A 25,503-nucleotide genomic window follows, 5' to 3' on the forward strand; every position below is an offset into this window, starting at 1 on the left:
ATGCCAGTTATCCTGATTTGATCCTTATATATTGTACACAGATATTGATATTCGACTCTGAACCCCACAAAAATGTATAATGAATTATGTTTCAATAAAATGAAAAAAATAAAATAAATAGTAAAAAAAAAAAAAAAAAAGGGCTCACGGGTGTGGTTTCGCTCTTTTCCACCCTGTGGCCCTGTGAGGACACCTTGGCTGAGCCATCTATGGGGAACAGGCCCTTCCCAGACACTGACCCTGCCGGGGCCTTGACCTTGGACTCCCCAGCCTCCAGAACTGTGAGAAACAAATTGCTGTTCTTCATAAACTGCCCAGTCTCAGGTACTCTGTTGCGGCAGCACAAAGGGCCTGAGGCAAGGAGGACGCTCCTGGGCTAGTGGGTGTCTTTTGCTGTCGGTGCCCGAGCGCCTGCTGCGGGCTGGCTTTCGTTCAACAACACACGCCCTTCCCTTCCACGAAAGCGCCTCACTGGCAGTTGCTCTGGCAGTTGTGTCACTGCTGGTGGGAGCTCCTCTCCACCCTCCTCCTGCCTCTGCTCCTCCGCAACCTGGTTCTCAGCCTCCCTCAGGACTGAAGGAGCCATGGCCAAAGTCGGGAGGTGTAGCTCCGGTCTGGGAGGGTGACATTGGCTCTAACGTGGGTCCTTGCAGGCCCATCACTCTTTGTCCCCCTTCCCTGGCTGGCATGGAACCATGTTCCCTGTGACCTGCCCCTGCTGCACACAGACCAGGAGTGAGCTGGTCTGGGACCCCACTTGGTGCCACGTGAACTGGACCAGGTTCCCTTGTGCAGGAATTTGAACTAAGATTCTGAAGGACCAAGGCCCTGGCCTGGAAAGCCGTGACCTGGAGTCAGGGGAGGCCATGTGTGCACCAGAGGTACAAGTGGGGACAGAGTGGTGTGACGAAGCCTGCTGGCAACAGTGCTGGAACACTGTGGTCCCCAGAGCCCCTTGCTGGGCAGCACCCTGGCACCTGTCCGTGTCTCCCTGCTCTTGGAGTTAGCCAGTACTACTGTAAGCACAGGCAAGGGGCCCGGGCCTCAGGAACACCACCCCTGAAATCTTGGAGTGCCTTCCTTGACATTTGAAAATGTCTAAATCCCTCTCTGGCTGCTGGGACTGGACAGGGCTGGCAGTGTCATCTGGGTGGGTGCCCTAAGCTAAACTGGGGCCCTTTGGGGAATTCTCCAGCCCTCTACAAACACTCACCCAGTCTGTGGCTTGGAGGTTGACCAGATGCCCAGTGGACTTGCACCTCCTACAGGATTATATTATGGCTGGTTCCAGGATGGCCTGACAAGCAGGTCCATCACACTGATCATTGTCTGGGTCACCTAAGATCGGGCCACCAGAATGGTGCTGTTGTGCTGACTTCAAGGGACTCAAATGATTTACATACAAAACAGCCCTGCAAAAAGTATTTGCCTGGGCCCAGCACATCCTGAGGGTGACCCCGCTTGGAGGGTGACCTGGAGATCCCAGTCACTTTCATGGGCTTCATGCATCCTTAAGATAAGCCCCACTGCTTGCAGTACCCCGAGGAAGGTCCTGTTCCTGGTGTACACAAGAACCTTGGGAGCAGTGGCCTTGCTGGAGTCAAAGCCCTCCAAGGTGCCTCCTGCATTCTGTGCTTTTAAGTCATCCACCCCACCCCTGCTGCCCACTTGCACCTCAGGACCCCACACACACACACACGCATATGCACACACGTGTGCATGCACACAGGCCTCAGCCTCACCCCTCCACAGGGAGGCTGAATAGAACCCAGCACCCTCTCTCAAGCTCCTGCAGGAGCCGCCCAGCACCCGAAACACAGAGCCTCTTTAAGAGCTCAGAGGTGCCAAGAGAGTGCCATCACCAGGCAGCCAGGGCTATTTCTGGCCTCAGGGCCAAGGTGCAATTCCATCCCATGTGTTTGCTGGTGTGCCCTGAGTGGTTGAAAGTTCTTAGCTGGGGGAAATTAGAGAAAAGCTGTGTTTTGGAAGGAGCTGCTTTGTTTTCTGGGATGAGGCAAGGGAGGTGTAGGGAACAGAAGGAGCCACTGAGGACAGCATTCGACCACCCGATTAGGCTCCTGATTTCCTCCAATCACAGGGGCCTTCTAAGAGGGATGCAGGAGGGTCGGAGCCAGGAAGATATCGGAAGACTCTGCGCTGCCGGCCTTGAAAGTGGAGGAAGGAGCCACGAGCCAAGGAATGCAAGCGCCTCTAGAAGCTGAGAAGTTTACTTATTTTCAGTCTTTCTTATTTGTACCCAGGTATTTTAGCACTTTTAAAAAAATCATTCAGGGCCGAGCCCGTGGCGCACTCGGGAGAGTGCAGCGCTGGGAGCGCAGCGACGCTCCCGCCGCGGGTTCGGATCCTATATAGGAATGGCCGGTGCACTCACTGGCTGAGTGCCGGTCACGAAAAAGACAAAAAAAAAAAAAAAAAAAAAAAAAAAAATCATTCAACTCTAAATAATTTCATTATTCCTCTTTAAGCTATAAATTATTTAGGAGTCCATTTTAAGTTTCCAAAAATATGGAGTTTGGGGGATTATCTTTTTATTGTTAATTTCTTTTTTTTTTTTTATAAAAGATGACCGGCAAGGGGATCTTAACCCTTGACTTGGTGTTGTCAGTACAACTCTCAGCCAGTGAGTTAACCGGCCATCCCTATATGGGATCCGAACCCGTGGCCTTGGTGTTATCAGCACCACACTCTCCCGAGTGAGCCACGGGCCGGCCCCTTTATTGTTAATTTCTGATTTAGTCACTTCGTAATCAGTGAGTAAGACTATTCTGTATTAATTCTTTAAAAATTGTTGAGTTTTCCACTATGACCTAATGGAAATCAGTTTCTATAAAGAGTCCATGAGTCCTTAAAAAGAAGGAATGGTCTCAATTCATTGGTTCAGCTTTTATATTTATCCACTGGATCGAGCTTGTTAATTCTGTTGTTCAGATCTTCAATACCCCCACTAAGCATTGTGCCTGCTTATTCTGTTTCTGACACAAAAAATTCTGCCACCAAGCCTGTGCATTTGTTAACTTTTCCTTATGATTACATTAGTTTTGCTACATATATTTCGAGGCTGAACTCGTAGGCAAAAATAAATTCATAATAGTAATAAAATCTTTGATCATAACTTTCAATATTAAATAGCATCCCTATCTATCCCTTTTCATGCCTTTTACTTTAAATTCAGTTTTGTCCATTATGTTTTTGCTAGCACCGTGCTCAGCAGTGAGCTAACCGGACATCCCTATATGGGATCTGAACCTGTGGCCTTGGTATTATCAGCACCACACACTCCTGAGTGAGCCATGGGCCAGCCCTTGTCCATTATGAATATTGACACAGTGGCATTCTTTTGTATATTAACATTTATGTGCAATAGCTTTTAATACCCCCTTTTTTTTTTCAACTTTACTGTGTGATTAATTTTTATGTATTTTTTGTAACCTGCATTTTAGCTGACTTGTTTTTTGAGTCCAATCTCACCATCATCTTTGTCTTTTAATAGACAAATTAAATCTATTCCTATTTATTACTGTCTACCATTTTATTTTGTGTTTTGTCATCTTTTTTACTTTTTTCCTGTACACTGGAGGGTCAATAAAGTTTTCTACCGTCCCTTTATTTCCTCTGAATGTTTGGAATTCAGTTCTTGTTGTGGTTACCCTCAATTTCTTAACATACATACTTGCTATGGGTCAAATATGTCCCCCAAAAGTTCATGTGTTGGAAACTTGATCCCCATTGTAACAGTGTTAAGAGAAAGGGAAATCCGATTATGGTATTTGATAGGTGGGGCCTTTGAGAGGTGATTGGACTGTGAGGACTGTGCCCTTGTGAATGGATTAATTCATTCCTGGACAGTGAGTTATATAGGGCGTAGACCAGCGGCGTTATAAGGAGCACGTGAGAGAGCTCTTGTAATTCTCACGTGTGATACCTGCAACGCCAGGAGACCCTGTAGAGAGTGCTCACCCAGAAGAAAGCACTCACCAGAAATACCTGCCAGACCACGGACTACCCAGCCCAGACCCTGAAACGGTAAGAATTAAATTTTGTTTCTTTATAAATTACTCAGAGTATTCTCTTATAAGCAACAGATATGGACTAACACAATACTTAACTATACATTTTAAAAAGAAAGTATAATTATCTGGTATTTTACTCTTGAAGAAAAGAAGAGCTCTCTCCCCCAAGTTTATTATTGTAATCTGTAGTTTTAATTTTCCTTTTTGTAAGAAAACTTTTAAAAGGCTGTAACTAGTTAGTTAAATTTACCAACATATGTATCACTAACTGCATCACTGTCTCTCAAATCCCATGCCTTCCATCTGGGCTCTCTCTTCTTCACGTGGAAATATATCTTTCAATTATCCGTTTAGTGATAGCCTGTGGCTGGCAAACGCTCTTAGCCGTTGCCTGTCTGAAATGATTTTATTTTCCCCTTATTCTCACTTAATAATAGTTCAGCAGAGGGTCTTGAACAGATATTTGTACACCCATGTTCATAGCCTTATTTACAATAACTAAAGCGCGGAAGCAACCCAAGCGTCCATCTGCAGTTGAATGGATCAGCAAAACGTGGTATCTCCATACAGTGGAACACGAAGTAGCCTCAAAAAGGAAAGAAATTCTGACACATGCTACAACCTGAGTGAACCTTAAGGACACGATGCTAAGTGAAGCAAGCCAGTCACAAGTGGACAAATACTGCAAGAGCGCACTTATATGAGGTACCTAGAGTCGTCACATCACGGAGACAGAGTAGAATGGTGGTTGCCTGGGGCTGGCGGGAGGGGCAAATGGGGAGCCAGTATGTAAGGGGGACAGAGTTTCAGTTTTAGGAGACGAAAAGAGGGAAGGACAGGCCGGCCCGTGGCTCACTCGGGAGAGTGCGGTGCTGATAACACCAAGGCCACGGGTTCGGATCCTATATAGGGATGGCTGGTTCGCTCACTCGGGAGAGCCTGGTGCTGACACCACCAAGTCAAGGGTTGAGATCCCCTTACCGGTAATCTTTAAAAAAAAAAAGAAAGAAAGAAAAGAGGGAAGGAGTAGGACGGTGGTGACGGGTGCACAGCAGAATGAGTGTATTGAATACCACTGAACTGTGCACGTACAAATGATTAAGACGGCAAAATTTATGTTATGTGTATTTTACTACAATAAAAAGATTGGGGGGAAAATTTAGCACAGCATGAAATTCGAGGTTGGCTGTAATCTTTCCTTAGCACTTTGAATTCTTTTCTGCACTTTCCTCTGACCAATATTGTTGCTGATGGGAAGTCTACTGTTGATTTGTAGGTGGTCTAGCTTTTCTCTCTGATATTTTTAAAAATGTTCTCTTTAACCATGATGTTCTGGGGTTTTGCCACAATGTGTCTAGATGTGCAGTTATTTCTGTTTATTTTGTTCAGTACTCAAAGTGTACTCTCCATCAGAGGATTCCAGATTGTCTTTAGTTCTTGAAAGTTCTCAGCCATTATCTCCTCAAATAAGGCTTCTTTGCTGTTTGTATTATGCTTTTGCTGTTCTGGAACACCCTTTTTTTTTTTTTTTTTTTTTTTTTTTTTAAAAGATGACCGGTAAGGGGATCTTAACCCTTGACTTGGTGTTGTCAGCACCACACTCAGCCAGTGAGCGAACCGGCCATCCGTATGTGGGATCCGAACCCAGGGCCTTGGTGTTCTCAGCACCACACTCTCCCGAGTGAGCCACGGGCCGGCCCTGGAACACCCTTTAGACATAGGTTGGAATTATCAGTTTTCCATCCATGTCACTTAAATATGCTTTTATGTTTTTTAATATTTTTCTCTATATATTGTGTTCTGGGTGAGTTTCTCAAAACAGCCTATAAATTTCCCAATTTTTCAGTTGGATCCAGTCTAGAGTTTGTACCACAGAATTTTTATTTCAATGACTTTATTTTTTTTCCAAAAATTTTAAATGATTCTCTCATATCTAACCTATTTTTAGTTTATTTCTTCCTGCTTTTGTTTCATAGTTTCTTGTTCTTTTTAAATGACTACTTTGCTTAACTCTCTGAATGCCCCAAATTCTTGCCTTAAAGTCTTGTCTGCTTGTGCTATAAATTTATTCATCCATTTTAAGTGTAAATTTTGATGAGTTTTTTTTTTTTTTTTTTAAAAAGATGACCAGTAAGGGGATCTTAACCCTTGACTTGGTGTCGTCAGCACCACGCTCAGCCAGTGAGCTAACCGGCCATCCCTATATGGGATCCGAACCCGGGGCCTTGGTGTTATCAGCACCGCACTCTCCCGAGTGAGCCACGGGCTGGCCTTGATGAGTTTTTGATAAACTTATACATCCCTGTATCCACCATTACAATCAAAATATAGAACATTTCTATAACCCGAAAAAGTTTCCTTGTGCTGTTTCTTAAAATCCCCATTTCTGCCACCACCACCTTTGAAGCAGGTGGCCACTTGTCTGCCATCTGTCACCAAAGACTTATATGTCCTGTCTAGACTTTCATACACATAGAATCATCCAATATGCAATCTTCTGGGTCTGGCTCCCTTGGCTCAGCATGACATTTCTGAGACTGATGCCATGGTGTGTATCAGCAGTTTGTCCCTTTGCACTGCTGAGTGGCATTCCATTCTGTTGCTTTGTGTTGCTTCGCCCCCCACGGATTTGTCACCCCACTTCCCCTGGGTGACGGAGATGCAAAGGATTACTCAAAGCCCATCTCTTCCAAGCAGTGAGAAGCCCCAAAGTGGTTAACTTTCCTGGGACCCTCCAGCAAGAGGGATCCCTTCCTTGGGAAAATTAATGCTGAATTGGGGTTCTCTTCCTGCATTTATTTTCCAGACCAGGAAGTTACAGGAAGAGAACATAGGTGGGGTTATAGTTTAACAAAATAGGCTGGTGACTTTCAGTGAAACAAGCCAGATGACATTCCAGTAAGGCAATCAACAAAAGCTTTGATCTTAACAAACATTTCTTCTCCCTCTAGCAGTTTCTCAGTGTCTTTACATCACAATCAGTAACTAGTCTGTCTTTGAGCCAGCAACCTGCTGTGCCACAATTCCTTATCTCACACCAGAGACTTATAGCCTGAGGAAAATTTCCTGTCCTTGCAAGGTCAATATTTGAAACTGCAAGGCTTTGGAAAACCAGGCCCTGTGAAGTACATATGCTTTATAGTATATTCCACACCACTGTATGAGTGAATCACAGTTCCATTATCATTCAACTGCTGGTGGACACCTGGGCTGCTTGTAGTCTGGGGTTATCATGGATAAAGCTGCCATGGGCAATATGGAGAAGTCTTGGGTGTATGTTTTTATTTCTCTTGGGTAAACACCTAAGCGTAGAATTGCCAGTTCGTATGGTAGGTGTATCTTAACTTTATAAACAACCGGAGTCTCTGCACCATTTCACATTCCCTCCAGCAGTGCACGGGAGTTCCACTTGCTCTGCGTTCTCCCCAACACCAGTTATTGTCGGTCTTTTTCATTTCTGCCTTCCTAGCGGATGCACAGTGATGTCTCATTGTGCTTTTAACCTGCATTTTGAGGGACAGTTTTTAAAGGGCAGGCATATTTTCAGCCTTTGAGTCATTAGATCAGGAACTGTTGAAGACTTTGATGAAGGAGAGGGAACTGAAGAAGCAACATCTAAAACAAGAATGCACATAGGGAAATCTGGCCACACCAAACGGGAAAGAGCTGAAGAAAAGCTGATAGTTATAGTTATCGGTAGTGGTTAAGGGCATGAATTCTAAATTCAAAACCCAGCTTCCCGGCTTACTTGCCGTGTGACCTCGGACAAGTTACTTATTCACTCTATGCCTCACTTTTCACATCTATAAAATGGGGATAATAATACCCACCTATAGGATTGTTGAAAGAATTTAATGACAATATCTACTAAGCCTTAGTTGGTGCCTGGCTATAGCAAACGCTATGAGCGTCTTACTATTACTGTTCCTATTATTGGATTTATTGTGATTCTAAATCCCCCCACCACCTGCCCCTCGATTTCCCGGGGGTGGGGGGCGGTGTAGTTGCTGTGACGACCACTAGGCGTCAGGCTTCAGCACCTTTCCTTCACCCAAACGGCGCTGGATTTGAGGGTGGGAGATGCGGACAGAGGGACGTCTCCCAGGACAGACGTGCAGCCTGTCCTTGCCCGCCCTAATCCGATATCCCCCGGAGACCTCCGGCCCCTCTGCCGGGAGGCAGAAGCCTTCTCGTCTCCCAGAAATAGGCCTGAAATGGGGAGGAGCCAGGAGCCGGGCTGGGGGCGCTGACACCCGGTCCCCGCTGGCTCAGAGGCTCCCTCAGAAGGGCCCAGATTCGGCTAAGGGGCTCTTCTCTACCCCCCGCCCCGCTGCCACCAGCGGCCAGCACGCCCGGAGGGCCCGGGCTCAGCCCCAAGCAGCGGGCGAGCTTCCCGGGGACAACACTCCGCCTGCCCTCGCTCGTCCATTCATTCACCATCCTGGTCCTCCCGAGCCAGCGGGCAGGTCCGCCCCGGGGACTGGGGCAGAGGTGGGGAGGGTCCCGCCCGGGAGCTGGGGCAGAGGTGGGCAGGGTCCCGCCCGGGGGCTGGGGGCAGAGGTGGGCAGGGTCCCGCCCCGGGGACTGGAGGTAGAGGTGGGCAGGGTCCCGCCCCGGGGACTGGAGGTAGAGGTGGGCAGGGTCCCGCCCGGGAGCTGGGGCAGAGGTGGGCAGGGTCCCGCCCGGGGGCTGGGGCAGAGGTGGGCAGGGTCCCGCCCGGGAGCTGGGGGCAGAGGTGGGCAGGGTCCCGCCCGGGGGCTGGGGCAGAGCTGGGTCTCGTGCGGGAGGGGCTCCCCGGGGCGACCGTGGCCTCGCGCCCTGCAGAGCTGCCCGCCCTCCGGTGTCTCGGGACCCAGCGCGCCCTGCAGAGCTGCCCGCCCTCCGGTGTCTCGGGACCGCAGTCAGAGCCCCCTCCCGTCCTTGGGCTTCCGTGTACCACGCGCTCCCCCGTTTCTGTGCCCGTGTAAGGATCTTTTGAGCCTCCTCCGTGACGCCCGCAGCTCCCCATGCTCAGAGCCCCCCTGCCCTCCGGGGCCGGCCACGGCGACAGGAGGTGCCGAGCACAGGGGAGAGAGGTGGGGGGCTGGTCACTGAGCACGCCGAGCCCGGTGCAGGAGTGTGGACCTCACCCCAGGTCGGGCTCCGCATTTCAGGAGGCAGCACTGGGCAGAACTGAGGCCACCAGAGGTGGGAAAGGGGGGGCGGGAGGAGGGATTAGTGCGAGATTGGTCAAAGGCCGCACAAAATGATTGCATTGTGTAATGATGACTATAGTAATTATCCTGATCTGAGCACCCCATGTTGCACACAGGTATTGATGTTCAACGCTGTACCCCACAGATATGCACAATTATGTTTCAACTGAAAAAAAAAGGTGCTCACGGACCTCGCTTCGCAGGAAGGGCAGGGGAAAGCCATTGAGGGGTTTTAGGCAGGAAAGTGGCAGGATCAGATTTTGGATTTGAAAAGATTATCCAGATTAGGGAGGGCACTCAGGAGCCCCAGCTGTTTGTAAGGTTTTATTCCTTAAGCTGGAAGGTAGATCACTGGCGTTGACCTTTTTTTTTTTTTTTAGGTACCAGTATTTTTTTTTTTTTTTTAATTTTATTTTGTCGATATACAATGTGGTTGGTTATTGTGGCCCATTACCGAAACCTCCCTCCCTCCTCCCACCCAACAATGTCCTTTCTGTTTGCTTGTTGTATCAACTTCAAGGAACTGTAGTTGTTATGTCTTCTCCCCCCCACCCTCCGTTTCATGTGTGTGTGTGTGTGTGTGTGTGAATTTATTTATTTATTTTTAGCTCCCACCAATAAGTGAGAACATGTGGTATTTCTCTTTCTGTGCCTGACTTGTTTCACTTAATATAATTCTCTCAAGGTCCATCCATGTTGTTGCAAATGGTAGTATTTCATTCGTTTTTATAGCTGAGTAGTATTCCATTGTGTAGATGTACCACATTTTCCGTATCCACTCATCTGATGATGGGCATTTGGGCTGGTTCCAACTCTTGGCTATTGTAAAGAGTGCTGCGATGAACATTGGGGAACAGGTATACCTTCGACTTGATGATTTCCATTCCTCTGGGTATATTCCCAGCAGTGGGATAGCTGGGTCGTATGGTAGATCTATCTGCAATTGTTTGAGGAACCTCCATACCATTTTCCATAGAGGCTACACCATTTTGCAGTCCTGGTGTTGACCTTTTTGTCTGCCCGAAATATTTCATAATTAGAGAGGGGGGCGGGCTGCACTCTGGCCTGAGTGGAGGGTGGACTGCAGGGGCCGAGACGGATGCAGAGAAACTGGCTGGGAGGCTCCAGGGCGGTTCAGGTGGAGCTGATGGTAGCAGGGACTGGTTGTGTGGCGGGCAGGGGCAGGGATAGGAGAAGTGGGGAATGGATGGAACTCAGGGATCTAATGATGGGCTGGAGGCCACCGTGGCACCTGGTTTGGGGATCTGGCCAAGTAATTGAGCAGGAGGAGGAAAAATTTGAGGGAAGGTGGAAAGTGTCCTAGTGGGGCACCAGTGCATGGGTAGCACTGGAAGCCATGGAGTGGGTAGGATTGACAGGGAAAGGACACAGGCAAGTTCACGAGCTTCAACACTGAGGGGCTGGACAAAAAAGAGGAGTCTACAGAGGAGACCAGACTGGACAGTGAGAGGGCTGGGCACTGAGAGGGCTGATATTGCACAAGTTAGCGAATGTTACGAGTAGGAGGCACCACCAGCCACCAGGACTTCATAAAAGAGCCTACTGTATTTTAGTGACATCTTCCTATGTCTCCACCTCTACTGTCCCCCTAATGCCTCCTCCTCTGACCCACCCTCTCCAAATTCTGACCTTCTGCCACACTACAGCTCAAGGACCTCCTGTCCAGATGGATGCAGCCCTCACCGATGGCCTGTCGTTTGATTTGTGGGAAGCATTCGCTGTTTATGCGTCCTTCTTAACCCTCAATTCTAAATGGCCTTGCGTTTTTTCCCTGCGTGATCAGCAGACACCTGTGGGCAGAGGCAGTGACTTCAGTGTAATTCATGTTTGTCCAGAAGGCTGCGCTCCAGACAGGGGATGCCCGGACACTGGCCAGCTGTGGTTGTAGGCGAGACCTGAACCCTGTCTTCAAATACTGCCAGGATGGCCTTTCCCAAGCCTCCCTCTGCTCTGCTCCCCCAAGAGTCCAAGGATGATACTCGAGGCGTGGGGCCATCAGGAAAAGACCTCTGCCAAACCTTGTCCCACACATCCAGAGTTCCAGGGTAAAGGGCTGGAAGAAGCTCATTAACCCCATTCACCTGATTTTTTATTGGATTTATGCAGGTGTGGGACTTTGGATTTACATAATTTATGTACCCTGGAAACTCTCCATGAAAGAACCTAATGAAAATGGGTCTAGGCTAGTGGTCTGAGCCACTAACTGGAAAAAGGTCCTTACAACGAACATATACAACAAAGGAATAGACAAATAGGTCAACACACATACACACATCAATAAGGAAAGACTTAGAAAAAATGGGCAATACATATGAAAGAACAATTTATAAAAGAGAAAGTCCAAATGGGCAATATACATATGAACAGATGTTGAGTGACTGGACCTCAACCCACTGTGGGTGGACCTGCAGGTCAGTAGGACCTTGGAGAGCCATTATGGCATCTGGTGGCATGCAAGGTGAGCTCGTGCTTCAACGCAACGATTTCCCACCAAGGTGCGGACCACAAAGGGGGTGGTATTGGCCCTGGGTGCAGTTGGAACTTTGCAGGGTGTTTCCATTTGTCAGAATGCGACAGGATGAGCATTCGGTGGGTGGGCAGGACCCGGGATATGGATGCCCCACGACATGCAGTGAGGAACTGTCCCACAGTTTCCCCTAGAAACACATCGAATTTCCCCTAGAAACACACAGTTTCCCCTAGAAACACATAGAATTTTCTCTGGAAACACAGTTTCCCCAGAAACACATCAAGTTTTCTCTAGAAACACAGTTTCCCTAGAGACATGTAGGCTTTCACCTAGAAAGACACAGTTTCTCCTAGAAACACATAGTATTTTTTGAATGATTTTAATATACACTGACTATTTGCTAGTATGCAATTTACTAGACGGAAGATTTTAATTAGTTTTCTAAGGAACTTTACCAAGAGTGTTTATTCACCATTTCAGAAAGTCTTATCTCTAACAACAACAAAAAACCTCACAAATTGTGGAAGGATGTATACAATGTTGCCACAGCAGTAAAAATAAGAAAACACACAAAGAAACACACAAAGACATACTAAATACAAATATCAGAATAGTGAGTTTCCTCTCCCTGTGGGGAAGGAAGGCTTCAACTCTATGTGTAATGACTTCTTTTTTAAAAGAAAAAAATATTGATCTCACAATAACATGGCTAATGTTAAGATTTGACAAACCTGGTAGTGGGTGTGTTATTGTTCCTTATAGGATTCTCTAGACTCTAAGCTGCCTGAAAAGGGGAGAGACTTGACCAAACCAAGAGGTGGGAGCAAGGGAGGCAGGCGAGAAAGTCCTGGCTCAGCATGATTTAAAACTGTCCAACGCTCAGCAGCGACAGGTGCCTCTAGATTACATGCTGTTGGGGTCTTCTTAAAATCAGGACAGCGTTCTTAGCTCTTTCTTGCTCTATCACCATATTTATTCTAAGTCCATTCCTCTAGCATTTTGTCCCCAACTAGCAGTCAAATGTGACTGAAGATCTCACCGACTTCAAGGTACATTTTTTAAAAAATGATTATTTATTTTTCAGGTTTAAATGGTTTCAAAATATGTACGTACAAGATAAAACAAACTACACTCAGAGAAGCACATAGAGCAGAATAGATAAACATACAGGGTCTTTTATAGGATACAAAAATTATGATGTCATCAAATACAAAGAAAAACATCCAAGAAGGGTAGGCAAATCAGACCACCACGGCAAAGAATGTATTAACTAAGATGGACCAGGACACACCCCCTTAACACCAGGAAGAAATTTCTTTTGTATGCCTCCTAGCTGCCCGGCTTTCCTTTTCTGTGTTGAGCTCTGTACTTCAGAGTCACTGGACTCTGGTAGATTATCAAGCACTTCATCAGCCATCTGATTTTGTCTTGCATGCTTCTCGGTCCACTGCCTGGCATTCTTGAGAAAGACTGGCTCATTATTTTTAAATTCTGAGGATTTTGGTGGCAATTTGAGAACATCTGGACAAATCCTTCCAGCAGAATCAATGTTTGGATGATATTTTGGAGTCAGAAATCGGATCTGAGGAGGTTCAAATGGATACCTCTCAGGAATGATAACTTCCAGCTTGAACATGCCTTTCTCATAAGGTGTGTTGGCTCCACCTAATATTTGAGTTCGCAGATCATCCATTTGGTCCTTATCTTGCCAGCATGTGATGCCAGGGGGTGGCTCTGTGGCTAACACGTGCAGCTCTCTCTTTAGACGTGAGGCTCTCTGCATGATCTCAAGTAAAAGGAATCACACACACCACTCCACATGAAGAGCTGGCTGGGATGCACATCTATGGAGAAAGCCCTTGTGAAAAGACAGATAGCGCTTCCTTCTGGGTGTCATGGAAGAGTAGCTCCATGTTCTGTCTTCGCTGCAAAACACTTCATAGATGTAGCAGCTGGTGTCCTGCGCGAAATAGCCTCACAGTGCAGCACGCGCCTTCAAGGTACATTTTAACAGTGCTCTACTGAAAACGACTCAAGGAGATGACTCTCAGAACTCAGTGACCCTAATGGTGAGGTTTGGTGAGCCTGGCATTTGCATATTATGTAACTATTTGGGGGAGGCGTTCTACAAGGACACAAATAGATCATATGAATCCTGGCAGATCCCTCCTCTGGTGACCGAATTCTAATGAAAATCCTAGGTGAGAATTGAGACGTTGCGTTGGGAATGGGAGATGGGGGTGAAAGTGGCAGAAATCTTATCCACCTGTTCGTTTTTACTGATTCTTTGAGTGAGGCTTGTGGTTGGGCTTTTTTTCATGTACACTTTTCAGAAAACACCCCAATCACTGTTTCTGGTTTGAATTCTGCCCACGTCACCCTTGTGGATTGTCTGGTAGGCTCTGGCCCTGCTTCAATGAGGGCAAATACAGATAAAAATTAGAAGCTCTTAAAACAACAAGATACTGCTGCACACCTATTAGAATTGCTAAATCCAAAACACTGATGCTGGTTACGATGTGGAGCAACAGGAACTGGTGGGAATTCATCACTGGTGGGAATGCAGAACGGTACAGACATTTTGGGAGACAGTTAAACAGTTTCGTAAAAAACTAAACACTTCCTAACCATATGATCCAGCAATCACACTCCTTAGTACATACCCAAAGGGGCTGAAAACTTATGTGCACACAACAACTTGCGCACGGGTGCTTATAGCAGCTTTCTTCATAATTGCCAAAACTTGGAAGCAACCAAGGTGTCCTTCAGCAGGTGAATAGACAACTAAACTGTGGCATCTAGACGAAGGAATATTATTCAGCACTAAAAAGAAATGAGCTACCAAGCCACAAAAAGACACGTGGGGATCTTAAATACATGTACCTAAGTGAAAGAAGTCGATCTGAAAACTCTTAGTCCATCTTGTGCTGCTATAACAGAATACCACAGACTGAGTAATTTATAATGAACAGAAATTTATTGGCTCATGGTTCTAGAGGCTGGGAAGTTCAACCTCAAGGCACCAGCGTCTGGCAAGACCCTTCTTCTGGGCCAGCCCATGGCTCACTCGGGAGAGTGCGGTGCTGATAACACCAAGGCCACGGGTTCGGATCCCACATAGGGATGGCCGGTTAGCTCACTGAGTGAGCTTGGTGCTGACAACACCAAGTCAAGGGTTGAGATCCCCTTACCGGTCATCTTTAAAAAAAAAAAAAAAAAAAAGACCCTTCTTCTTGCATCATCCCATAGCAGAAGTGCAAAGAGAGGGAGAGAGAGCAAGAAATGGAACTCTCAGCCTCAAGCCCTTTTTATAACTGGCATTAATTCAATCCTACACACCACCTAGTAGGCCTCACCTCCCAACACTGTTGCACTGGGGATTAACTTTCCAACACATGCTTTCTGGGGGACACATTTAAATCATAGCAGCTACATACTGTATGATTCCAACTATGTGACATCCTCGAAAATGCAAAACTACGAAGACAGTAAAATGATCCATGGTTTCAGGGGCAGGGAGGGATGAATAGACGGAGCACAGGAGATTTTTAGGGCAGTGAAAACACTCTGTATGGTAGTCCAATGGTGGATACATGACATTATACTGTAGGGACAGCAAAACCCCACCTCCATCCTCTTAGGGTCCCAGCTGGGCCTAAGAAATAAATTGACATAAGACAGATTAACAGGAGAAAGGCATACAAATTTATTTAACACAAGTTTTATTTGGCACAGGAGCCTTCTTAAGGAAATGAAGACCCAAAGAAGCAGTTCAAGCCAAACACTTACATACTGAATTGGACAAAGAGTCATGAGTTGTGAAAAAGCAATTAAATTATGTGGGGAAGCTTAAAAGATAAGAGTTATTTCACCAAGGTCTGTGCAGAATTCTCTCAGTCTGGACTACCCGCCCTGGCTGATAAGAATGCTGCATCTTTCACATGGGAATTTCATCACCTGCTTTTAAGAAACAGAATGAAGGTCAGACTAATTTTCTTGCAGCTGCTGGGGGGATTTTTTGTTGTTTTATTTTTTTTAAGCGCATTTAATTCAAAATAGCCAATATGTCAGAGCAGCATGTTTTGGGGTGACATATTCTTAACTCCTTCAATACATTTGTCAAAACCCATAAAAATACAACTAGAGTGAATCCACGTGTAAACGATGGACTTCAGGTGATAATGATGTGTAACGTGGCTCATCCACTGTAACAAATGTGCCACTCTGGTGCGGCATGTTGATAGCGGGGGAAGCTGTGTCTCTGCAGGGACGGGCGCAGGAAATTTATGGGAAATTGTTACCGAGACCCCAAAGGTCCATTTGCTCGCCGCTCAGTAGCCTGTAATTGAGAGACAAGTGTTGGTGTCAGGAAGGGTAGGCTTGAATCAGGAAGCGAGCAGCCTCGGGAAATGGTGGACACATGTCTCAAAGACCATCTCCACCTGTCCCAGGTTTGCCCAAAGCTTTTATAGGGGTCTGTGGTGGAAAGTTGATTCATGGTGACCAAGCAGGGACGTGCAGACGTGCTTGAGTGTTTCAGCTAATCATCCAGGAACTTCCCAGGTGGGAGGCGGCCGGCGTCATACTTGGTTCTCCGTGGGCTCAGTTCCTGCTATTCTCAAATAAGCTCGGGTTAGTGAGCGAGTGAGGAATGGCCATCTGGGCTAATAATTTTTCTCTAATGATTTGTGTACATTGTGACAGCAAGAGTCATTGTGTTCTGAAAATGAGCTGCAGGCTACGTGGTTTGGGTGACAGAGGAGAAGGAGTTTTTAAATTCAAAGGTTTAACAACATGGAGTCACTTCTGTTCAGGCTGTTATGAAATTACTGTGTTTTCCACTCAGTTTTGCTGTGGAGTTAAAACGGCTCTAGAAAAAAAATTTTTTTTTCCTTTTCTTTTTTCCTGTATGGGGATCCAAACCCTTGACCTTGGTGTTTTCAGCACTGTGCTCTACCGGAGGAGCTAAGTGCCAGCCCTAAAGTCTGTATTTAAAAAAATATATTTAAGAGGCTTAATTTTCCCTGTTGAAAATAAGGGAATTTCAGTTTACCTACTAAATTTTTAAAAAAGAAAGAAAGAAAAAGAAAATAGGAGAAAAGGCTTTTCTTCCCTCCCTTTTCTATCTGAATTTCTTTCTCTGTCCTTTTCAAAGGTGTGTAAATCTTTTTAATGGCTAAACAAGCCTCTTACCAGCCTAACAACTCAGGAATGTTTCCTCCAGGAGCTGGGGCCAGCTCTATGAAATGTAAACATCTAGGAAGACAGTGCCCCTACTCCCAGTTTCCTACAAGGAGAAGCCAGGCCTAACTTCATCTGTCCCCTGACTCCAGATTGCAAAACCCATCTCCAGTCACAAAGATGCAAGAAAATTAGCAATGTTATCTTGAAAACGTGAATGTAAGGGGTGTGTACACTTAGGTAAAAGAGCGAGATCTCTCTCTGTCTGCAATGTCCCAGTGGATCGCCTGTGATGGGGACCACACTTTGGTTTAATGCTTATTCAATAATAAAACTGTTGCGTTTCTCTTCTGCCTTCGTGGAGAGGTCTTCTGGATTGGCAGGAGATTTTGTTTTTAATTATATGTCCCCAACAGGGCCATGTCCAGAGACAAACGTGGAATGTGTGGTTTGGCCAGTGTGGATGGCTGTGGAAGCCACAGGCTGGGGTGGGGGTCTCTGGTGAAGGCCTGTCCTTGGGCTCGAGTTCATGCCATCTGCCTTTGACAACCTCCCAGAGCAGGGGCAAGACCACCTTGGGCAAGGCCCATGAATCACACGACCTCCTCTCCTGGGCCTGAAAGTGATAAAAATGTAAGCATATAGGAGCAGCCCAAACTGCTCCCCAAAGTGCCTCCTCCCCAGCCCCCAGACCCCTGAGCCCCTGAGGCTTCTGTCTCCTTTGATCTCAGCGCTGCCTGTGCCCTCATATCCTGCCCCCTCACGGGCTCAACGTTTACTCGGCTCAGAGCAATCACTGAGCCTCTGCCTTGTGCCAAGAGCTTCTGTGCCCTGCGAAATTCTCAGCCAAAGGAGGGCCACAAGATTCTGTAAATTGATCCTCGTCGCCCAGGGTGGTCTGGGCTGGGGGCTTGCGGTAGAGAGACAGGGTGACAGCACTGGGGACCCCAGTGTGGGGCAGTGTGGGGCAGGGCAGGTGACACCTAAGCAGCGTCTTCAAGGGGGACAGGGACGGTATCCCAGGGAGGGAGGACGCAGGAGCCAAGGGAGGTGAGGGAGACTTGGCCTGGAGTGTGTGGGGCGGGCCAGGGGCTGGGTGATGTTGGGGCAGAAAGTCTCAGGTGGGCGTGGAGCTAAGCCCAGGGCTGCAGGCTGGGGGAGGGCTGTCGAGGGTGTCTTCCCGCCCCTGGGTAGCCTGGATGGAGCGCTGTGAGAGGGGAGTGGGCGCGCAGGTCAGAGGAAGCCTCGTGAGGACGGAGGGCGTGGGGCTGGGGGCCTGGGCGTGGGCCGGGCTGGGGGCAGCGCTGGGAGGACAGCCTTGAGGACTGGAGAGACCCCCCTTCCCCACTCCGAGGTAGAGGGGAGGGCCTGCGTGCCGCCCTGACTCAGCAGGGGACAGCCGGGTGGGCTGGGAGGGGGGCTCGGGGGCGGCCGGGGCGGGGCCGCACGTGCGGGTGGCATCGGGTGGCCGCGGTCCGGTCGGTCCCCGCGGCCGGCGGCCCCTCGCGGGCTTAGCACGCCCGACAGCACTAACGCGCTGGTGCCCGGCCAAGCAAATCTTTTGTCCGGGGCGGCGCTGACCCAGCAGGGCGCCGCCCGGTATATATGGGGCCCGAGGCCGGCGGGCGGGGCGCACCATGGCGCAGCGCTCGGGCAAGGTGAGTGCGTCCCTCTGCTGTCCCCGAGCCGCGTGGAAGCCGGGCGGGGGGCGGGCCGTCGTCGCCCCGTGGACGCGGGGAAGGGGGAGGGGCAAGTTGTTGCTGCACGTCCCCTTTGCCTGTGACAAACCCAAGCAAGGCTGGGTTTGTCACCAAGCGTGCTCAGGTGGTTAAGAGCACAGCCTTGTCACAGCAAAGTTGGCTTAATCTCTCCAGAACATGGGGCCGCCTCGCGATTGGCTGAGGGCCTCTCTAGTGCGGTCGGAGGTGGGGGGAAGGTCTCCCTCTCCCATCCCCCCCTTCTGGGGTCCCACGCGCCTCCTCCCCCAAGTCAGGAGCAGGGCGGGTGTCAGGGAGGGCCGGTTCCCAGCTTGGGGTCAGGGGTCTCCACTTGCCCCTGCAGACCTTGGGCCCCACTGCTGTCCCTTCTTTGCCTGAAGCTAGTCTAAATGTGGCTTTTCCTTTCTTGGGATCTCTTCAGGGCACGTGGGGCAGGCTCTCTGCAAACTGTTGAGATTTGAGGGACCCTGGAATCCTTTGGGTGCCCAGGTCTCCCTGAATGTCTCGAAGGCCCTAAAGCAGACCGTCTCGTTCAGGAAGGGTGGCGAATTTAGATCTCCCTCCCCTTTCTCTAGTGTCCCTTTCCTAGCTAATGTGATACAGCCTTTGGTCTCTAGAGGCTACAATCCTGAGTGTCGTGGGTGAGAGACATCACTGTCTCAGTCCGCGTGGGCTGGGTTATGCATCAGTAACAAACAGCTCAGGAGCTCAGTGGCTTAGAACAACCAGGGTATGTGCCTCCCTTGCACTGCATGTCCATTGTGGGGCCACAGAGCTCCAGTCCTCGTGCCCTCCCCTGCGCCCCAGGCTGACAGAGCAACACAGGAGATGAAAAGGTAGAGCCCAGAAAATCACTCGCACTCTGGCTGGCAAAGGGTCCACTCCCACGCACATCTCTGCCCAAAGCATATGGCCACACCTAACTCCAAGAGCCCGGAGGGGCAATTCCAGCAAGTCCTCCTGGGAGACCTAGAAACACTGGCGAAGCACAAACAACAGCGATTGCGCCCTGGGTAGCATTAGTGTGCTTTGACAGGGTCCTTCCAGGGCCACAATTCTTAAAACCCAAAGAGTTACTGAATGGTTGGAATTTTAGTTCTGTTGGCAAGATGTGAGTTTTGGGGGTTGTTATTGCTTCGCGTTGTTTAGTCTGGGGATGAGGACAACCTGCTAGTGCTATCTAGCCATAGGACACCATATCTGAACTACTGCTGGGTTGATAAAGTCCCGCATCTCACACACGCCTGTTACCCAAAGGAGTGCCCTCCAAAACAGAGACAGGGTGACACTTACAAAGCCTCTTTTTGAAGACATTAATCCTGTACCAGGCCCTCACATGGCTTCAGCAGATTCAGCCTTTCTGGTTAAGGAGGCCCAATCCCAGGAACCTGACTTTCTGAAAAATAAATGTTGGGTGATGATGATGGGTTTGTGGGTGAAGTTTATTCTTTTCTCTCTCTCTTTTTTTTTTTTTTACAAGTCAGCCTACCATTGAATGTGAAGTTTCTTCTTTGGAAAACATTTTTTTAAATGTTATTATGAATGTTATGTTTTAACAATGAACAAACATTGAGTTTAAAAAACGCAGTGGAAGTTTGAAAAGATCCCATTTTCAAATGGGCACCTAGACAAAGGGGAAATCCCTGTCCCCAAATAGCTGCTGAAATGTGTCTGCTCCACGTGAGCTCCTGGGGGTGGGGCCAGGGGCTGTCCGACATCAGCCCATTGTCCATTCATTCTTTCGCACAGTCAGCAGATGGTGTTGGGCACCTACTGTGCGCAGCAGGGCTGGGCCCTAGTGACCTGGGGGCCAGGGTTCCATCCAAGGTGTTGCGCCCCAGATACCAGCCTCCCAAATAGGAAGGAGCAAAGCCCCCGACCCCAAGCTCTCTGACCCGGCCTTTCTAGATCACGCTCTATGAGGGCAAGCACTTCACAGGGCGGAAGCTGGAGGTCTTTGGGGACTGTGACAACTTCCAAGACCGAGGTTTCATGAACCGAGTGAACTCTATACGTGTGGAGAGTGGAGCCTGGGTCTGCTTTGATCACCCTGACTTCCGGGGCCAGCAGTTCATCCTGGAGCACGGTGACTACCCTGATTTCTTCCGCTGGAATGGCCACAATGACCACATGGGCTCCTGTCGGCCTGTAGGAATGGTGAGTGGGCCACTCCACCTGGGGGCCGGAGGGCTTCCTGCCGGAGGGACCAAGGGCCAGGTCTGGGCAGACACAGGACAAGTAATCAGGGAGCGTGGCCCTCCCAGCCTGAAGCTCCTTACCCCAGTGCACCCACTGGCATGAGTGCGAGAGGTATGGGGGCCAACTTGCTGGGACCGGGAGGGGGAGCCCTGGGAGTCTGCGTGTGTATGTTTTCAGGCACGTATCAGGAAACCACTTTCAATTCCTGATCCAAAAATCTAGCTAAATTTTCCATTTAAAATGCTGTTAGGGCCGGCCCGTGGCTCACATGGGCGAGCGTGGTGCTGACAACACCAAGTCAAGGGTTAAGATCCCCTCACCGGTCATCTTTAAAAAAAAAAAAAAAGTGCTGTTAAATATAAGTTTGGATTTGCAACCAGATAGGGGATCACTCAGCTATAGTAAGGCTGATGGAGGACTGGAGTATCTGCTGGTGCAGGTGATCTTGTAGCCTTGTGCTCTGATCTTGGAATGGTTGATGGAGGAAGCCCAAGTATCACTGGCTAGTCAACAGAAATTTGGGGGCAGGTCCCTTGGAAATACACAGGTGGCTAACATCTCACAGGCGTGGCCCAGTGTGTGTGAGGGGTGTTGCTCCCCCATCGCGAAGGATTGTTTCTGTCTAGTTGCCCCCAGGGCAGTATTTGAGGAATGGGGTCCCCCAGGTCACAAGTATTAACTGACCTGTTGGGAGCTCTGGTCTTCAGTGGCAACTGGCTGGTTCCTGGGGCTGGGACTAGCTGCTCTGGTCAGAGGGAGTCTCTGCATTGTGTCTGCAGGAGGGCCTTCCCCTTCCCTGGACACGTGAGCCAGGCAGTTCTGGAGAACATCTGAGGAATTCCATGGAAGGGGCCTCTCTGCGTGGGGCCCCCTCTCCTTTCTACATCAGTTGCAAAATCAGCTGGGTTTTGGCATCTCAAACTGCAAGAATGCTTTCTTAGTATTTCCGTCAGGCTGTGGACATTTGGGAAAAAGGAATGGAAATGCTTGGCCCTGGATCCTGCATAAAGCTATTTATATGAAAAATCTATTAGGTGTCTTGTGAGGCTGTTCTTGTAAGAGCTATCCTTGGGGCCGGCTGTGACGCAGACCCAGGCCCCCCGGAGTCCGAGCCAGTTTGGAGCTGGTCTCCTCTGTCTTTCATAAACATGGGGAATCATATAGGGAGATATATCCTAGTGAATGGTGATGTCACAGCCAGCAGGGACTTCAGCAAACGAGATGTTTTAGTTTTTTGGCTTCATATTTTAAAAAAAGGTTCTGTTACAGTTTTAAATTATTATCATTCGAAGGCTTGCCTGTGGCCCAAAGCAGAGAAGTCAAAAGCTGGGGAGTGTGTTGGTGTGGCCGTGGCAGGAGTCCCCAGCCTGAGCACTGGAGGGATTCCAGTGACCCTGGCCCCAGCCCAAGCGTAGCTGCTGGTCCCTGGGAAGTCTTGCCCTCTATGGACTATGATTCTTTCGCTGTAAAGAGAGGAGATTGAATAGTTCAGGAGCTTTGAAGCTTTTTAAAGTAAAAGAACTCTTTCATCCAACCACATCTCCTGGAAGAACAAACAGAAGTGCTGGGTTGGGGTGTATGTTGGGGTGGGGGCCCTTGCCAGCCCCAGCCCAGCGACCTGGGTACCCCAGAGCACTGCGGCATCCTAAGCTCCTCCCCATGCGGGACCTCTGTTTGCAGGGAGGGGAAACTCAGAGCATTTTCCTTCTTTCCTTCCTACACTTGCTTGGGTCTTGGAGCACGGGGAACATTTCCGCCTAGAAATCTTCGAGGGCTGCAACTTCACGGGCCAGTGCCTGGAGCTGGTGGAGGACTGCCCCTTCCTTCAGAGTCGGGGCTGGGCCAAGAGCTGCGTCAACGCCATCAAGGTGTACGGGGATGGAGCGTGAGTATGGCCCTGCCTGCCCTGCCCACCCACCACCCAGCAGAGCTACCCCTGAGCTGGACTTTGCGTCATGTAAGGCAAGCCCCACCCCACTGGCCTCTGGGGACAAGTGGGTGGCTCACTTCTGATGGACAGTGAGTGCCAGGGGGATTTTGCGCAGGCTCAGAGGGGCTTGTCTGCCCTGCTCCAGTGTAGCCTTCAGAATCCTGGGCTTGCCTGTGCCTCTCAGGCTCCACGCACACACAGGTGCCTTCTGACCAGCCAAGGGCAGCTGCGTCCCCACTGTGCAGTCCCGTTGCACTCTCCTGTTGTGCAGAGCTGAGCACGTTCAAGCCAGCTATCTGTATTCATCTCCCCAACCAGCCGATTGGCTAGATTTTATTGCCCCCATTTTACAGAGGAGCAAGGTGAGACTCAGGTTAGCTCACCCAGCATGCGAGTGGCACAGCTGGGATTACAGCCTGGTGGAGTCAGTGCTTTCTAGAGCTGGGTGTCTCCCAAACCTCAGTCCTCTCCCCTTAGGAGAAGAGACCCGACATGAGTCAGCTCTCCCACCCCCGTGCATGGTTCTTCTGCTCACTCACAGCCCCCACTTCTCTCTTCATTCCCAACCCCTGACCCTGGAGGCAGCAGACTGTGCCAGGCACAAGGTGTGGGGTTGGGATGGGGGAAGAGAGGGGCCAGTGGCAGGTGAGTGGAGAGCTGGGAGGAGTGCCGTGAGCCAGCTGATTCAGTGGGCTGTGTGGCCTTGGGACAGATGGACTCAAAAATTGAGTCTGTGTCTTACGGAGGGGAAAGCCCTTTCAACAGCACAGTGCTTTGGGGTCGGTGGGCAAGAACTATTAGGCCCAAGGTGGGGTTCACTGCAAAGAGGCTGAGGCAGAGGAGCCACATGACCTGGGACCTCAGAGAGCACAGCTGTGTGTGTAGCCCCTTCTGGGAGGCCCAAGACTGAGTTCCTTGTTGCTGCTTCCCAAGGTCACCAGCCTGTCCCTGACTGATGGAGAAAAGCTGTTTTCTACCTGTGGTGAAGGTGGAAGAGAGGGGTCAGTCCTTGACCAACTTAGCTCTGAGTCCTCCACGGGGGCCAGGCCTGCCTGCCCCCCTCCCCTTTTCCTTCCCTGAGCACAGCCTGCACACCCTGCCTCCGAGTGGGGAGTGTGTCCAGATGGAGCCTTTTTCTGGTTCCCTCTTAAAGCACCATGCCTGTCTCAGGGATGGTGGGGGAAGGACAGGGTTGGGCCAGCCCCTGCTCCCAGCTGTCCTGAGCTCTCTTCCCTGGGCCACACTCCCCTTCCCACCCCACCTTCCTACCTGGGCCCATGGCACCCTTCACTGCAGCCCCACAGTGTCCCAGGTGGAGGGCCAGGGGCCATGTTGTCTCCTGTCCCTTCCCACACCAAGCTCTCCAAGGTGCTCCATAAAGACTTGTCTTTGTCTGTTGGTTTCTTCTTTTCAGCTGCCCAGGAGCTCAGAGCTGAAACCAGAGCTGGGATGGGGGAGGGAGGAAAAGAAGGGCCCCCACTTGGGACACACACACACACCCTCCGTCCTGTGGGCTCCTCTGTGCACTGCACTCACCATGGCCCATTTTCCACTGGAGGGAGGCCCCATGAGGGCAGGAGAGGGCCAGAGAGGACAAGACCTTGCAGGCCTGACTAACTTTGCACCTCCATTATCCAGCACAGTGCTGGGCATACGTGAGAACTCAGTAGCACTCGTTGAATGAACGAATAGTCGTACTCGGTCCCCAGGCTGTGCCAGGCACCTGTCTATGCAAGATGGCCCTTTCGGGGAACAGGAGTGATGTTGGGGGGCAGTGATGGTGGGAGTGCTTCCTGGAGCTACCCTGGGACTCTTGCCGCGGACTGATAAGTTTAAAAATGTGGACAGTTCCTGGGCACCTTCCCACCAAAAGCACGCACACAGACACACGTGACAGCCAGCACTGACCAACGCGGCGGATGGGGAAGGAAATATGACGGGCGCGGGGAGGCCACCGATATTCCTGAGGGGTAGCGGGGCTGCAGGGGTGGCGGGCTGCAGGGCGGAGGGGCTGCAGGGCGGAGGGGCTGCAGGGCGGCGGGCTGCTGGGGGGGGGTCTTCGGTCGGCGCTCCGGTGGCATCCCGGCGGCCGCCTGACCGCCCTTTCCTGCCTCCAGGTGGGTCCTGTACGAGGAGCCCAACTACCGCGGCCGCATGTACGTGGTGGAGCGGGGCGACTTCCGCAGCTTCTCCGACTGGGAGGCCCACTGCGCCCGCGTGCAGTCGCTCCGCAGGGTGGCCAACTTCTTCTAGCCAGGCCCGTCCCCGGGCCTCGGGCAATAAAGTCCTGAAAGCGGAGCGCTGAGCCGGCCTCAAGTGCGTTCTCGGCCCCGCCTGGCCCGGCGGCCGGGCGGGCGGAGGAGGGCGGCGGGAGGCCCCGTCGGGGCGGGGAGAGAGCTCACAGGCCCCGGGGCCACCCCGTCATGTCATACGGAGAAACCCTGGCCCAGGGCGGACGGGGACCAGCCTCAGGTCCTTGGGCGGGACGACCTCGGGCGGCGCCAGGATGCGGCCCAAGGCACTTTCTCCTCCCCCGGGACCCCCGGGGCCAATGAGGGGAGAATGGGAGGGGAGAAGTATTGGGGGGAAGTGATACGGGAGGGGCCGGATATGGGAGGGGTAGGAAAGGGAGGGACGGGGAGGAGGAGGGAGAAGTGACGCGAGGGGCGGGGCCAGCAGGAGGGTAAGTGATGTGGGGGCGGGGGCAGGGGCGGAGAAGTGATACGAGAGGGGCGGGGACTAGGGGCGTGGTGGGCGG

At 50.3% G+C, this 25,503-nt stretch overlaps 2 protein-coding genes across 2 annotated transcripts; one reads left to right on the top strand and one right to left on the bottom strand.

The window, feature by feature from the left end:
• Nucleotides 1–12,987: 12,987 nt before the first annotated feature.
• On the bottom strand, nt 12,988–13,500 carry LOC134379670 (ubiquitin-conjugating enzyme E2 T-like). The gene has a single exon (XM_063098723.1). The coding sequence runs from the start codon at nt 13,498–13,500 to the stop codon at nt 12,988–12,990; it is 513 nt and encodes a 170-aa protein (XP_062954793.1).
• Nucleotides 13,501–18,535: 5,035 nt separating this feature from the next.
• On the top strand, nt 18,536–24,998 carry CRYGN (crystallin gamma N). Its single transcript, XM_063098537.1, has 4 exons — nt 18,536–18,556; nt 20,525–20,773; nt 22,555–22,700; nt 24,863–24,998. Exons 1-4 carry the CDS (start codon nt 18,536–18,538, stop codon nt 24,996–24,998), a joined length of 552 nt encoding a protein of 183 aa, XP_062954607.1.
• Nucleotides 24,999–25,503: the final 505 nt, after the last annotated feature.

The sequence above is a fragment of the Cynocephalus volans genome, chromosome 6 (assembly GCF_027409185.1).
Source record: "Cynocephalus volans isolate mCynVol1 chromosome 6, mCynVol1.pri, whole genome shotgun sequence".
Classification (NCBI taxonomy): Eukaryota; Metazoa; Chordata; class Mammalia; order Dermoptera; family Cynocephalidae; genus Cynocephalus; species Cynocephalus volans.